The sequence below is a fragment of the Ctenocephalides felis genome, unplaced genomic scaffold, assembly GCF_003426905.1.
Source record: "Ctenocephalides felis isolate EL2017-DRISC unplaced genomic scaffold, ASM342690v1 CF-g0.4_SCAFFOLD_01886, whole genome shotgun sequence".
NCBI lineage: Eukaryota > Metazoa > Arthropoda > Insecta > Siphonaptera > Pulicidae > Ctenocephalides > Ctenocephalides felis.
In genome coordinates this window covers 125,930,354-125,945,314 of record NW_020538040.1, presented here as the reverse complement: position 1 = coordinate 125,945,314, position 14,961 = coordinate 125,930,354, and the positions used below count along the sequence as shown (strand labels likewise).

The 14,961-nt window shown below is 31.4% G+C and overlaps 1 protein-coding gene across 1 annotated transcript in view; it reads right to left on the bottom strand.

The window, feature by feature from the left end:
- LOC113375865 (adenylate kinase isoenzyme 5) overlaps positions 1-14,961 on the bottom strand; it is a 174,481-nt gene that overhangs the window by 46,450 nt on the left and 113,070 nt on the right. Inside the window, exons 4-5 of the mRNA XM_026615814.1 lie at positions 14,574-14,684; positions 2,714-2,856 (exon numbers count right to left, since the gene is read on the bottom strand). Coding sequence (XP_026471599.1) covers positions 2,714-2,856; positions 14,574-14,684 — 254 coding nt within the window. The remainder of the gene's footprint in view (positions 1-2,713; positions 2,857-14,573; positions 14,685-14,961) is intronic.

Sequence of the window (14,961 nt, the reverse complement as noted above, 5' to 3'; positions counted from 1 at the left end):
ATTTGTTTTGGCTACTTCGTCAGTAGCATGTTTCTTGATCATATAAAAATACATATTTAAAGCCCATTAGCATAATTTAGAAAAACTCATGTTATTTTCACTTATGTGTTCATATACAAACACGAATCATAATCAATTGTAACCAAATTATCAAAATAACTGTGTTTTAAATGATAAAATTTTTCACAAAAGTGAAAGCTACAATTCAATGAATAATGTGTTTTTCAATGAAAGAAAGTCTGAATATGCAAAGAATTTAGTTCCAAAACATTGAAAATGAATATTCTGTTTCAACAGGTCTTATGGCTTTTGTTTAGACTTTTTAGATAAACACAAAGGCTATGGGCGCCATACAGAATCATTTTATAGGTCTATTTGATAAAAACCGATATACCAATTTTTAACTTTGTACCTCATCTTATGGCCGAGATATCATTGAAAATATGCCAAAGTGGCCACTTTTTTCAAACTCACTTTTTGGCGTAACCATAAAATATATCGAAAAAAATTTCACGTGATTCTACTCACATTGACTCAGACCACATTATGTAGAACAATCGATGCCAAAAAATCGTTTATTATTACCTGAAAAACACAAAATAATTTTTCAATTGATGGTTTCCGGTAGTGCACTTAGTTGGCACCAATACTCCGGTAAATAAACCGTAACATGGCGTTATTATGGCAACGCTATGTTACGCGGCTTTCTTCATATAAAATGGTAGCAAAAACTGTCAAAATGCTATGCATTTGGTATGCAGTCAGGCATTTTAGATATAAAACCTAACCTGTAAAACCCACAAATGTCAAAAATGTGATCATAACTGCATCTTTCTGATGTGCATTTATAACTAATGTGATCATAAATCTGGAACAGTCTCGGATTTCAACCTAGTGTCCCGAGATTTTCTAAAAGCATTAATTATCTCAAATTTAGAACTTTTGTTCTGTATTGTACCGGGTTCTCAAAAAGTCTAGGTTCAAATTGACTTTTCGAATGAAATATCTGAAAATGTATATACAACGAGTATGCTTCAAACATATAATCGAATAATAAGGTTTTAAAAGTAAGTAATTCTGATTAAAAAAAGTTTTTTTTAAAAAAAACTGTTTTTCATTGCATTCCTAAATAGTATTTGTTCTTTTGAATTATATTTAAGTTATGAAGCATGAAGAGCCACCCCGTCCCGGATTAGCCTAACCAAAAGTATCAAATATGGTAATTCCGTTTTTTTTCATGCAACGGAGCATCCGATTTGAATAATTCAAGCAGCATTTTATTTGTATTGATAATATAATAATCCTATCAAAGTTGTTTCGAAGATTTAATTAATAAAGTAAAAAAAATGCTATTTGGAGGTCAATAATGATTATTAGACATATGCTTTTCAATTTATCAGATATTTTATAGAAATTACACTAACAATTTGCATACGTTATACTACGAAGCGGTGCTTATGCGCTTCGATATTTCGTCTCTATGCAGCGAACGAAGCGCGATTGCATTAAAAAAAAGTTCAAAATTTTCAAACATTTTCGAAATATAAAAAGTTTTAAAATAAGTCATTTTTTTCAAAGATTTGAAAAATCTAAAAAATCTAATTTTCTCTAAGTTCCATGCATGCAACTAGTTTAATTTAGGGAATGCAATACCGATGCAAAATTTCAATACTGGTATTTCGGTAATTTTTCATTTTAAAACCGGAATACCGGTAAATTACCGGTATTTTTTTATCTTAAACGAACTTAACCAAAATTGAAAGTTACTAGTACAAATATAAAAAAATGTATATACAACTACAACTACATTCAACTAAACAATAAAAATAATAAAATAAAACAATAAGTTTATTTTTTTAAATAATAATTTAACAAAAGTATATCCAATTTAATTAATTCATTATCACTATCGAGTATATTGAGCACTTTTCACCAAAAACAAACTTATAAGTAAGAAAGACTAAAAACTCATAAAAGATCATACTACATTATTATAATAAACTGTATTGTCTATATCTGATGTGTTAAATTAGCATAATCTCTAATATTTTAAAAAAATAATTTTTTTACACTAATTTAAGATCGGATACTTTGTCGAGATAAATAATAAGCTACTATAATTGTGGAGTATTGTTATTTTAAACATTGTGATGCTTCTATAGTATTTTCAAACTTCGAAACATTTTCGAACAATAATATTTTATAATTGTAATAAGAAGCAAAAATATTTAGTAATTATCATAATTATTATGTATAGAGTTAGAAAAAAATAAAGATTACGCATGGGTAATCTGTATAATATAAAATATTTTGGCGCGAATATCACTTAAAAAACCGTTACATTTTTACAAAAGATGAAACATGCATCATTATCTATTAGTCCAATTCTATTTATTGTAACACGATATGAAGCCCTTAGTAAAGCAATAAATATTCAGTTTAATGACGAGTTGAGATAATATTTGATATTTGTTTATCTTATAGAATCACTTGAAGATATAGCTGTTTATGCGATTATGGAATTTAAAGATAAATTTGTTCTGAGAAATATAAACTTTAGTGCATTATGTATCAAATAGCGCTTATGTAAAAATACCGAAAATACCGGTATTTTTGGGATAAATACCGGTAAAAATACGCCGAAAAAATCGGGCGGTTTACCGGTAATTCGCTATACCGGTATACCGGTATTGCATTCCCTAGTTTGATTTACCTTGTCCGAATATTCCACAACATCGCGCATAGAACGTGGGTATCCCGACACCAAATATGTTTTTGCTGCAGGTGACATCTTCATTTCCAGCATCAGCACTTCCGTTACAGTTTTGCTCGATAATTGACCAAAGTCCTGCATATCTATAAACAATACAAGAGAATTGATTTAACCGTTTTTGGCATTTTACTGAATAAAACTTGTAAATTATCATATTTATACATTCATCTGGACTATGGTATTAATTAATTTACATCGTTGTTGATGCGTATAAGTTTAAAATACAATTCGCGCTTATAACAATCCTATATAGCAATGTATCTAAATTATGGTATCTTATCACCTTCCTATAAATATTTTTTTTATATATCTTCACATTTCAGAGAGTTTTGAACATTTTGTCACACCTTAGAAAAAATGTATGTATGTGTGTGAGTGTGTGAGTGTGCGTCGACGATTTTCTGAACACGAATCAACCGACTTGCAACATTCAAAATATATTCGATTCGCATTGATTGGGAGACGTGCTGGTTAGTTTTTGACAAAGGCAGGTCTAACCGTTTCGAAGATACGAGGTAATAAGTGCCAAAAATAGTAATTTAGTTTTTGGATAACGGAGCGTGCGATTTGAATGATTCAAAATCCATTTAACTTGTATTGACAAAAAGAAGAACTGATTAATTTTTTTGTACTTTCACAGGAGTTCAGTGGTTTAGGATAGAAACAAAGTAAATATTCGAGGAATATTAAATTTTTTCCAATATATTATTATAAATATTGTAAAATTGTCTACTATTTATAAGAATTATACAAAACTGAATTGCAATGTTAAAATTATTTATTTAAAGTATATAAGTGAGCTTTAGAACTTTAGCCAGAATTAAAATTAAAATCCGAATTATTTTCGATTTTTTGGAAAAAAAATTAAATATTAAAATAAAAAAAAGGAATTTCCAAAAGCAATTGTTTCGTCAAAACAAGCAGAAAGTTTTCTGAATCATTCAAATTGGACGCTTAGTTCTCTCAAAAACTGCTAGTTTTGCATATTTAGTTTTGTATCTCCGAAATGCCTGGGCCTGCTTTTGTTAAAAACTTCCACCACTTCCACCAGAACAATCACCACTTCTCCTCATCATTATGAATTAATTTCTTGGATCATTCAAATCGAATGCTTCGTTCTCTAAAAAAAAACGATTTTTATTTTCTGCACTCTTTGCTTCGTATCTCCGAACTGGACCTGCTTTAGCCAAAAATTAATCAGCACGTCTCCGTATCAATAGGAATCGAATATTTTTTTATCGCTTGATCTATGCGCCCAAAAAGGTAGACGAAAATTTACGGAAACACAAAACTTCTATAATCAATAGCATTTGCATTCAGGCTAAATGAATAGAATTTCATAATATTATGACATTGTATTGACTGTGGCATATATAATATTTATCTAATTATGTATGTATATTATCATCGTAATCCATTAAACTTTAGAAAACACGCAAACTAGATAGTAAAGCATTACACATAAAATAACATTAAAAATATATTTAATGTTTATCAAAATTACTTACCTGAGAAATCTTATTCAAGGAGTTTCATTCCGATACTCTTGCGAACAAGTATCATTATTATGAATTCATACGATATATATGTATATATACAAATATATATAATATATATATATATATATATATATATATATATACATATACTAGCAAACCCGACGAACTCCGTTTCGCCACCAGATGGTTTCGTGAGAAAGATGAAGAAATTTTTTGTTTGTTTTATATTTGAAAAGGAAATATTTGATTTTATTATGCAATAGTAATGAATTTATTTCGATTACAAATATGAAGTGTTTTTTAGTTGAACTTCTTGAAATTATCCGTTTCATTGAAGTGCTCTTTGGTAAACCACATTTTTTGTTTTTTGGTCTGACGTTAACACAAACAAAGCGGATGTTTTTTCAACTCGTGAACAGGCAACGTATAACTGCCCATGTGAAAAACAATGATTTTCTAAATAATCTATTTGAAATTTATCCCGCAAACACTAAGCGATTGGCCTTGCGACTTGTTAATCGTCATTGCGAACGCAAGGCGAACTGGAAATTGTAATCGTTTGAAGTCAAACGGAAAACCAGTCGGAATCATTGGTATGTCACCAAATCGCCAGCAATTTTTGATTGAATGGTGAAATTCAGTGCGTGTACATCATTATTCTTTGCGGCAAGAATTGCTCGTTGACTTAACCAAGCATAATTCTGATAATTCTCACTAATGTCATTACTCGAATTTTTAATTACGGGGCGTGAAGTTCCAGCAATTTGCATTAAGCGACGATGTCATGCACCACTAATTTTTTTAGCTTGCGGAGCCCGAGACCTTTCCAACGAATGCAATATTGTCGAAATCGGTTCGTGCGTTCTGGAGTTATATCGTCAGGAAGGAAACCCCGACTTATTTTTATATATATGTAGATATATATGGATATACTAGCTGACCCGAAGAAATATAAAAAACGTAGCAAATTATAAGCTTTCTATATTTTGCCAATATCTGGAAAATTTTTAGCAGCTCAACAAACAATCACAAAAGATACGATGCGCTATTTTCTTTCTTAACAACTAGATGTAATATAATTGCATTTTTGATTAGATATTTATTTACATGTATAACATAGCAACGCGTGATCGGATACAGATAGTACTGTATCTTTTATACTGAAATGGATTGAAAAGTTCTCATTGACAATTGCAGTTAGAAAACAATTTGTCTATTGAATCTCAACCATTTTTAATTTGTCAATATATCAGCTATTTTTTTTTAAAATGAGTTTCAAATTTATTCAAGATATTTACAGAGCTTGCCCGTAGGTGAGTGGCCCGGGTTCGATGCCGCATCGAACGTTGCTATGAAAAAAATTTACAACTGACTATATGCATCATGATTCTTTACAAATAATGCAATGTAATCGTCCAACAATCTAAAAATAAGAGCGTACTTCAATAACACAGGTTTAATTCGGTCCAACGTTGTTTCATAGTTGGAGTAAGACATCACGCACATTGTATTCAAATTATTAACTTCCCGTAGGGTAGTTATAGTAATGGGCCGAAAATAGAAAATAAAATATTTTGTATATCTCTACGTTTTGAAGGGTTCTGAACATTTTGGCATAGAAAAAATGGGATCAGATGTGTGTGTTTTGTATGTCCGCATTTTTTCTTACACGTTTTTGGGCGCACGGACCAACCGATTTGAATGGTTCAAAAAACATTCGATTCCAATTGATAGGCAGATGTGCTGATTAGGCAAAGGTAGATCCAGCTGCTACGAAGATACGGAGCAAAAGGTACAGAAAATAGAAATCAAGTTTTTGAGAGAACGGAACACCCGATTTGATTAGTTTTTGGCAGAGGCAGGTCCAGCCGTTTCGAATATACGGTAAATACGCTAAATGTACAAAAAATGACTGTTTTGAGAGAACTAAGCATCCGATTTGAATGATTCAAAAAAACTTTCTGCTTGTGTTGGCAAAACAATTGAATTTGGAAAAAAAACATTTTCAAAACAATTTTTTTTTTTTTGTATATCGATAATAGTTCAGATTTTAATTTTAATTCTGTCTAAAGTTCTATAGCTCACTTATACACTTCAAATAAATAATTTTAACTTTGCAATTCAGTTTATATAATTCATATAAATATTAGACAATGTTACAGTATTTATTTATAATAATCTATTTGAAAACATTTAATATTCCTCGAACATTTCGTTACGCTACGGGAATTTCCAGCCATTTGCTTTAAGGCCCGATGCCACACACCACTAGATGAGAACTTTTATTTATACTAGACCTTAATACAATAAATTTTGTTACCGAAAGAGAAGTTTATGTTTTCATTAAAAATTCCGATTTGCTAATTTTATGTTTTCTCGACGTTTCAAGCCATTCTGAATCAAATGAGACCAAATTTGGAAAAAGTATGTATGTGTGTGTGTGTGTATGAACAGATTTCTTGCAGTAAATCGACGTTTTCTCAAAAACGGCTGGACTAATTTCAAAAATTTAAAAGCCATTCGATGTATCTCGATGAGGACTATTGTTTGTCAGTTCTGCGCTATTATCGGCCGAACCGTTTCTTTGGAAATCGCAGAAAAGTGAAATAAAATTCGTTGACATTTTAGCCCGCAATTCTGAATAGATTTTGAAAATTCAAAAACTGTTCGAAAGATATTGGTTCGGAATCGACCTGATTAGTTTTTGATAAAAATCAGCCGGGTCGTTTCCTTGTAATAAAGTGTTAAAAAAAAATTTTCGATGATTTTTGCATTTTTTTTTGCGGTAGATATCATAGTCTTATAGATCATACTAAAATATTACGGTCCTACGACAAGTCGTTTAAATTTTAAAATTCGTCAAAGTTTGCAAATTTTTTTTTTTTTTTTTTTTTTTTTTAATTTTTATTTTCAATAGCAATCAGAATACATAACTATTCTATGAGCTATTTGGCTTATGTCATTCACTCACACACATACACACACATACACACACACTTGCAAACACACATATAAAATTATCGGATCAATATTACAATCATATTCAGAGAATCACTTCAATAAATGATTCAATTATTCTGTTTATATAAGGTTGTGGTAGTTCTATGGTTCCTCCATATTATCCTCGGGCAGCTTCTTCTTCAGTCTTCTTGAAGTTGATGTCTCAAGAAGCTGAGTGACTATATGGTTTGAATGATGTTGTAGTTTTTGAAAGTGTTTTATGCTGTTGATTTGTATTATTTTGTTTATAAAATCAATATGAAAATCGTCGTGTAAAGTTTTGTTACTAACAAACCACGGAGCATCAGTAATCTGCCTCAATATTTTTGATTGGGCACGTTGCATTAACGCTATATTGGATTTGCTTGCACAGCTCCACAATTCAATGCCATAAGTCCATATGGGTTTTATTATTGCCTTGTAAATTAGAAGTTTATTGTCAATGGATAAAATTGACTTGCGTCCCAGTAGCCAGTATAGTTCAGCGATTCTAATTTTTATAGTATTCAATTTGGCGCGAATATGGTCCTTCCACGTGAGCCTGCGATCTAAATGCATACCTAAGTAGTATCGCTTTTTGGCGTTTGTCAAAATTAGAACTTTCATCGACATTTGCTCAAAAACGACTAAACCGATTTCAAAATTTTTAAAGGCAATCGATGTATTTTGATGTGGATTATCTTTTCTCAGTTTTGTGCAACGATCGGCCAAGCCGTTTCTTCGTAATTTGGAAAAAAGTTAAACATTTCGTCCACATTCAAGCTTTGAATGATGTTGTAGTTTTTGAAAGTGTTTTATGCTGTTGATTTGTATTATTTTTGTTTATAAAATCAATATGAAAAATCGTCGTGTAAAGTTTTGTTACTAACAAACCACGGAGCATCAGTAATCTGCCTCAATATTTTCGATTGGGCACGTTGCATTAACGCTATATTGGATTTGCTTGCACAGCTCCACAATTCAATGCCATAAGTCCATATGTTTTATTATTGCCTTGTAAATTAGAAGTTTATTGTCAATGGATAAAATTGACTTGCGTCCCAGTAGCCAGTATAGTTCAGCGATTCTAATTTTTATAGTATTCAATTTGGCGCGAATATGGTCCTTCCACGTGAGCCTGCGATCTAAATGCATACCTAAGTAGTATCGCTTTTTGGCGTTTGTCAAAATTAGAACTTTCATCGACATTTTGCTCAAAAACGACTAAACCGATTTCAAAATTTTTAAAGGCAATCGATGTATTTTGATGTGGATTATCTTTTCTCAGTTTTGTGCAACGATCGGCCAAGCCGTTTCTTCGTAATTTGGAAAAAAGTTAAACATTTCGTCCACATTCAAGCTCATACTACAGAATCGATTTTAAACAATCAAAAACTGTTCGAAATATATTAGTTGGGAATGATACTGATTAGTTTTAGGTGAAAATCTACCGTGTCGTTTTCTTGTAACTATCTGTTAAACAAAAAATAAGCCGAACTTTTTTTGGCGATATATATCATGGTCTTATAGAACTTACTGAAATATTACGGCCTTACGACAAGTAGTTTAATTTTAAAAATTCATCAAATTTTGAGAAAATGAGTAGTTTGTTAAATTGGCGTTTGTTAAAATTAAAATTAGACGATTTACTTGGTATAACGATAGAGTACTTGGTCTTAATGAATATACTAAACTATTAAAGTCCTATGGTTCAATGGTTCAATTGGAAAATGGTTCAATTATAAAAATTATTGATTTTTGAAAATTTGCTTCTAGAAAATACTCCACGTTAAGTGTTTGTTCGTTTCCAATAATGTGTAATGAATCCACTCGGAATACTTTTAATCACTTATAAATTAATTTATTTTTCATTAATTGAATTTACACATATCGCAAAGTTCATGTAACTTGTCTGAAGCCAAAATACCAACAACGATCTAGTTTTTTTTAAAAAACAGAGGAAAGCAATTTGCCTTTTAGTAACAGTAGATTAATTAACATTACAACCTCTTGTAGAACGCCTAATTTTAGTAATTGTATGAATGGAATAGTATTACCAATAATCGTGGATTTTTTGACCTTTAGATTTGCTGTAAATTATGACTAGATTTTCATAAATCTGTTATATCCCGTTTAGTGCGACTTGAAATCTGCCTGTCCTGAAAAAGCTTGCAGGAGCGCCGGACGGGGCGTCCCGGCGCATAACGATTCGTCATTTCTTGCAAGTTTGCATGTCATATCGATCAGCTTACACAAAACGAATGACATTGTTATCTATAATGTATGGGCTACAACTTACGCTGATCAACAAACGCAATGTGACCTTGGCAATCGGTATGTTTTTCGATTTTCGAGTCCACACGCACACGGTAGGGAAAAGCTTGTATGTAAATGTGAGTTCGTTAATTTAGGTGTTTTTATAACAGAATTAAATAGCAGGATACACCTATGACAACGGTCCAAATTATTAATATTATTTATTAATAACCCGTAATCATTTTTTGTCTGTTATGTGATAATTTTTATGCAATTAACTAGTAGCAAGTAGGTGGATAATTTCATTATTAGAGAAATTTTGTATAGTTGCTGAAAATTTTGGCATTGTAAATGTCAATAAAGATGATTAGATACGTATGTTCGATTTGGTACAGTAATTATAGTGAAGTTATAGGAATCGCAAAAAATCGAAAATGAAAAGATTGCATGTCTTTACGTTTCAAAGGTTTCTGAACATTTTGGCATACCTTACAAAAAATGATTGTATGTGTGTGTTTATATGCATGTTTAGATACAATTTTTCATCCTCGATTTCAAACGCACAGATTAACCGATTTGAACGATACAAAAAACTATGATGAACTTATTCATATGTTTACATTAAGTAAACAAATATAAGTGTGCAAAACCTTTGGTCGCCTACTTTAAAAGCTCTTACATCTCAAATATTATGACACATAAGAATATTTATAAACCACTTAACCATTAATTAAACCCATGTGGGCTATTCTATAATAATTATTCATCATGGAATCAAAATAATAATTTGAGTTTCAACATCACCAATTAAATAAATATTTTGCTGCAAAATTAATCTTGATTCCTTGATGAATAGGATTTAATTAGTGTTTAAGTGTTTATATTAAGAGCTAATACTATTAGAGATTCATTTTTTATTCATTTGGCAGCATTGGCGCCCTTAGGAGCAAAGAAATTCGAAAATATCCTTGTTAAGGACTACCCTCATATACATATATGTATGTATAGTATATATATATATATATATATATATATATATATACATATAAACATTTTCGAATTTCCTTGCTCCCAAGGGCTCAAATGGTTCTAAATTGATAAAAAACAATTCTCTGAAAGTTTTAGCTCTTAATATTGTCTTTTAGATAGAGCGCAGTTCAATCAAAGTTTTGGCCCCGAGCGTGAACAGTTGATCAGTGCCAGTGGACTCTTCTGAATACACTTCTGAAAAGGCTTTTTAGGACAAACAGCGATTTGATAGTAATTTGAAACACAATTCTTCTTGAGATGCTACTTTTATTATTCACTATTTTCACAATTAATATTTGTTGATAACCCTCTGGTTATTATATCAGCAAAGACTACATTTTACTAAATACTAAGCCAGACTAATTCTATGCCTGACTCGAAATCTGACTTCTTGTCTAACTTTTGTCTAACTCTTAAATACTTAAATTTCAATTTAATTTAACAGTAAGCACTAATGCTGATCGTGTAACCTACAAATAACTAGCAACTCATTTTATAAATTTATCTTAGATTTATCAATTATTATTAGAGTTTAATATATCTTGTAAAATTGCTTTATCAACTTATTAACTTCCCGTAGGGTGAGTTATAGTAATCGCAAAAAAATCGAAAATGAAAAATTTTATATATCTTTACGTTTCGGAGGTTTCTGAATATTTTGGCATACCTTAGAAAAAAAGGATGTATGTGTGTGTGTATGTGTGTTCGGATACAAATTTTCATCGACGATTTCGGGAACACGGATGAAGCGATTTGAATAATTCAAAAAACATTCGATTCGTATTGATAAGGAGACATGCTGATTAGTTTTTGGCGAAGGCAGGTCTGGCCGTTCCGAATATTTGGGGCAAAAAGTGCCAAAAACGGTAACTCAGTTTTTGAGAGAACGGAGCGTCCGATTTGAAACATTTTACTTGTATTAACAGGATGAAGAGCTGATCAAATTTTCATGAAGGCAAGTATAGCGGTTTCGGAGATCTAACGAAAAAAGTAAAAAAACATGCCATTTGGCGGTCAAAAATGATCATTAGACATATGCACATCAAATTATCAGATATTTTATAGAGATTTTAACAATAAGTATAAATTTTGTTTACATTCCTATGGGTTTTGTACCAATGCTTATCCGTTAGATGGCGGCGCAACCCTGGCTCGTTGCACATCTTGTGTCATCTGCTTTGAAATATATCGGTAAAAAGTGCCATAATTTACTTGGTTTTGAGATAATGGCAGTTTTACTTAAAATTTGTTTTTGATCTGTCATTTTAAGACCCAGAATTTCAAATTAGAACTTTTTGGCGATGATTCCGAAGCTTTATCATTGTCACTGTTTGAATGTATTGAGTTGACTAATTTATTGAAATGTCCAGAATATCAATAAAATCATATATTTCATATTATTTGCTTTGATTGAAAACGACATGAATTAAACATATGCAAATGCTCTATCAAGAGCGCACACGTGTTTAAAAAAATTGAAAAAAATAAGAAATATTATCATTAAATTCATCATCTTTACTATCATTTATTTTCCGATGCCTACACAAAAATCGAATAGACTATTTACTACGAAATATATAGCATTCAATCGATTAATGACCACAATCCTTCATGATAATGATCGCGCACCTTTCTATTCAGAATTAATTGACGAATTGCAATTTGTATTCAAGTTTTGGTGATAATCGAAGTTTATTAATGTGTACTATCGATATTATTATGATTATTGTTTATTGTTACTTATGCGTTTCGGAGCTAAACTTGATAAATATTGTAAAGTTTGAGGTTTACATCATAATGAATTTAATGTGATTTTCATATGGCACGTGGTTTCCAGAAACATGCATTATTTTGCATGCGACATTCAAATCTGATTTTTGCATGACAATTCTAGTTCTGCTAATTACAGAATATTGATAGCAAACAAGTTTGATTTATTGTGCAACCTGCTATCTACATTTTAAATGAAAATGAACGAGGGGAAGCATACTAATGGCTTTTTACAGAAAATTGTGACAAAGTTATGGCGGGAATAGCACATTCAGTAGCGTCCTCGACTCACATGCTAAGTCTCACACGATTCAGTTGGAATCCAAAATTTTTAAAAAATATTCAATTTTTTTTAGAACTTTGAAAAAAAATAGATTTTTGAGAATTTTAAAAATTTTGAAAACAATTGACCTTTTTAAAAAAATATTATTTTAATTCTTTGAAATATTTTGGAAATTTTGAGCTTTTTTTCAAACAATCGCGATACGTTAGCTGCGTTGAAACAAACTATCAACGCAGTCTAACGAATAAACATTAATACGGAACCCATATAAATGTAAATAAAATTTATTCTTATTATTAAAATAACTGGTAATTTATTGTGTATATGACTAATGATCATTATTGTCCGCCAAATTGCATAATTCACATTTTTATTGGATTTCCGAAACCACTAGCCGCACCTTTTCAAAACTTTAGCAGTACTTTGTTTAGTCAATACAAATAAAATGTTTTTAAATTATTCAAATTGGACGCTCCGTTGTCTCAATAACTGAATTACCATTTTTGGCACTTTTTGCCCCGTATGTTCGGAACGGCTAGACCTGCCTTTGCCAAAAACTATTGAGCACATTTCCTTATCAATACGAATCGAATGTTTTTTTGAATTATTCAAATCGGTTGATTCGTGTTTCCGAAATCGTCACCCACACACACGCATACATACATCCATTTCTTCTACGGTGTGCCAAAATGATCAGAACCCTTTGAAACGTGAAGATAACATTATTAACAAACCTTAAAAACCGCAGCAATTTTTTTTTTTCAAATTTTGATGATTTTTTAAATTGAACGACTTGTCGTAAAGCCGAAATATTTTATTATGGTTCTCTAAGACCATGATATCTACCGTCAAACAAATTTTCATAAAAATCAACAACAAATATTTTTCCAACCGTTAATTACAAGAAAACGGTCTGATGACTCTACTTGTCGTAAAGTCGTAATATTTCAGTATAATCTATAAGACCATGATATCTATCGTCAAAAAAAATCATAAAAATCGTCAAAAAAATCAACAGTTAATTACAAAAACACGGGTCGGCCGATCTTTACCAAAAACTAATCAGGACGATTTCCACCCAATACCTTTCGAACAGTTTTTGAAAAATCAATTTAGAATTGTGGGCTGAAACGTGGCCTAAGAATTTTACACTTTTTTGCTAAATGCAAAGAAACGGCTAGGTCAATCATCGCGCAAACTAATGTCCTCATCGAGATACATCGAAAGGCTTTCAAATTGTTGAAATCCGTTCGGCCGTTTTTGAGAAAACGTTGAAATTACAAAAACACGGGTCGGCCGATCTTTACCAAAAACTAATCAGGACGATTTCCAACCAATACCTTTCGAACAGTTTTTGAAAAATCAATTTAGGATTGTGGGCTGAAACGTGGCCAAAGAATTTTACACTTTTTTGCTAAATGCAAAGAAACGACTTGGCCAATCAGCGCGCAAACTAATGTCCTCATCGAGATACATCGAATGGCTTTCAAATTGTTGAAATCCGTTCGGCCGTTTTTGGGAAAACGTCGACAAAAGGTCAAAAATCGGCTTACATATATACACATTTATACATTCACACTTTGCTTTTGATGAAAAAATAGTATTATGGATAACAGATCAATATTGCAGGTAAAATTTGTCTTTTAATCTTTGTCTTTTCATTTAATATATTTTAGTTGCGTATATTAAATATAATATACTAAATAATTGTGATAAAAATGCTTGGTGATACTTAAAGCATGAGCAATTAACGAAACATAAATATGATCTCGTAGACTCCGCATGGTATCATATCTGATCACCGTTATCAGATTTCACGTGTCATTTTCAAAATTCTATGCATGCAGTACAACTTATCTTTTCAGACTGTTTTTAGTAGACCATCTTCAAACTAAAGCAAAAGGCACAAACCCACAAGAAACCAGTGCAAAACTTTTTACAGGGCACCGCGTTTTACCGTCTTGTCTGTGCGGCGGTATCTCACCGTTGCCGATCGCGTACTGCTGCAGCAAATCAGTCATGTTTATGTGCGTCACGCCTCGCTTCTCCTGCATCAGGTTATCGCAGTGGGTCACTTTACCGCTACCGGGACCACCTGAAACGAAAAGGATATTGAGCTTTAGTTTCTCTACATTTGTTAATAACTTCCAGAAGGAGAAGTTTATGTTTTCATAAAAAAATCGATTCACTAATTTTATGTTTTCTCGGCGTTTCAAGCCATTCTGAATCGAAAGAGAAAAAATTTGGAAAAAGTATGTGTGTGTGTGCGTGTGCGTGATCAAATTTTCAAACGTAAATTGATGTTTTCTCAAAAACGGCTGTATCGATTTCAAAAATTTAAAAGCCATTCGATGCATCTTGATCAGGACTAG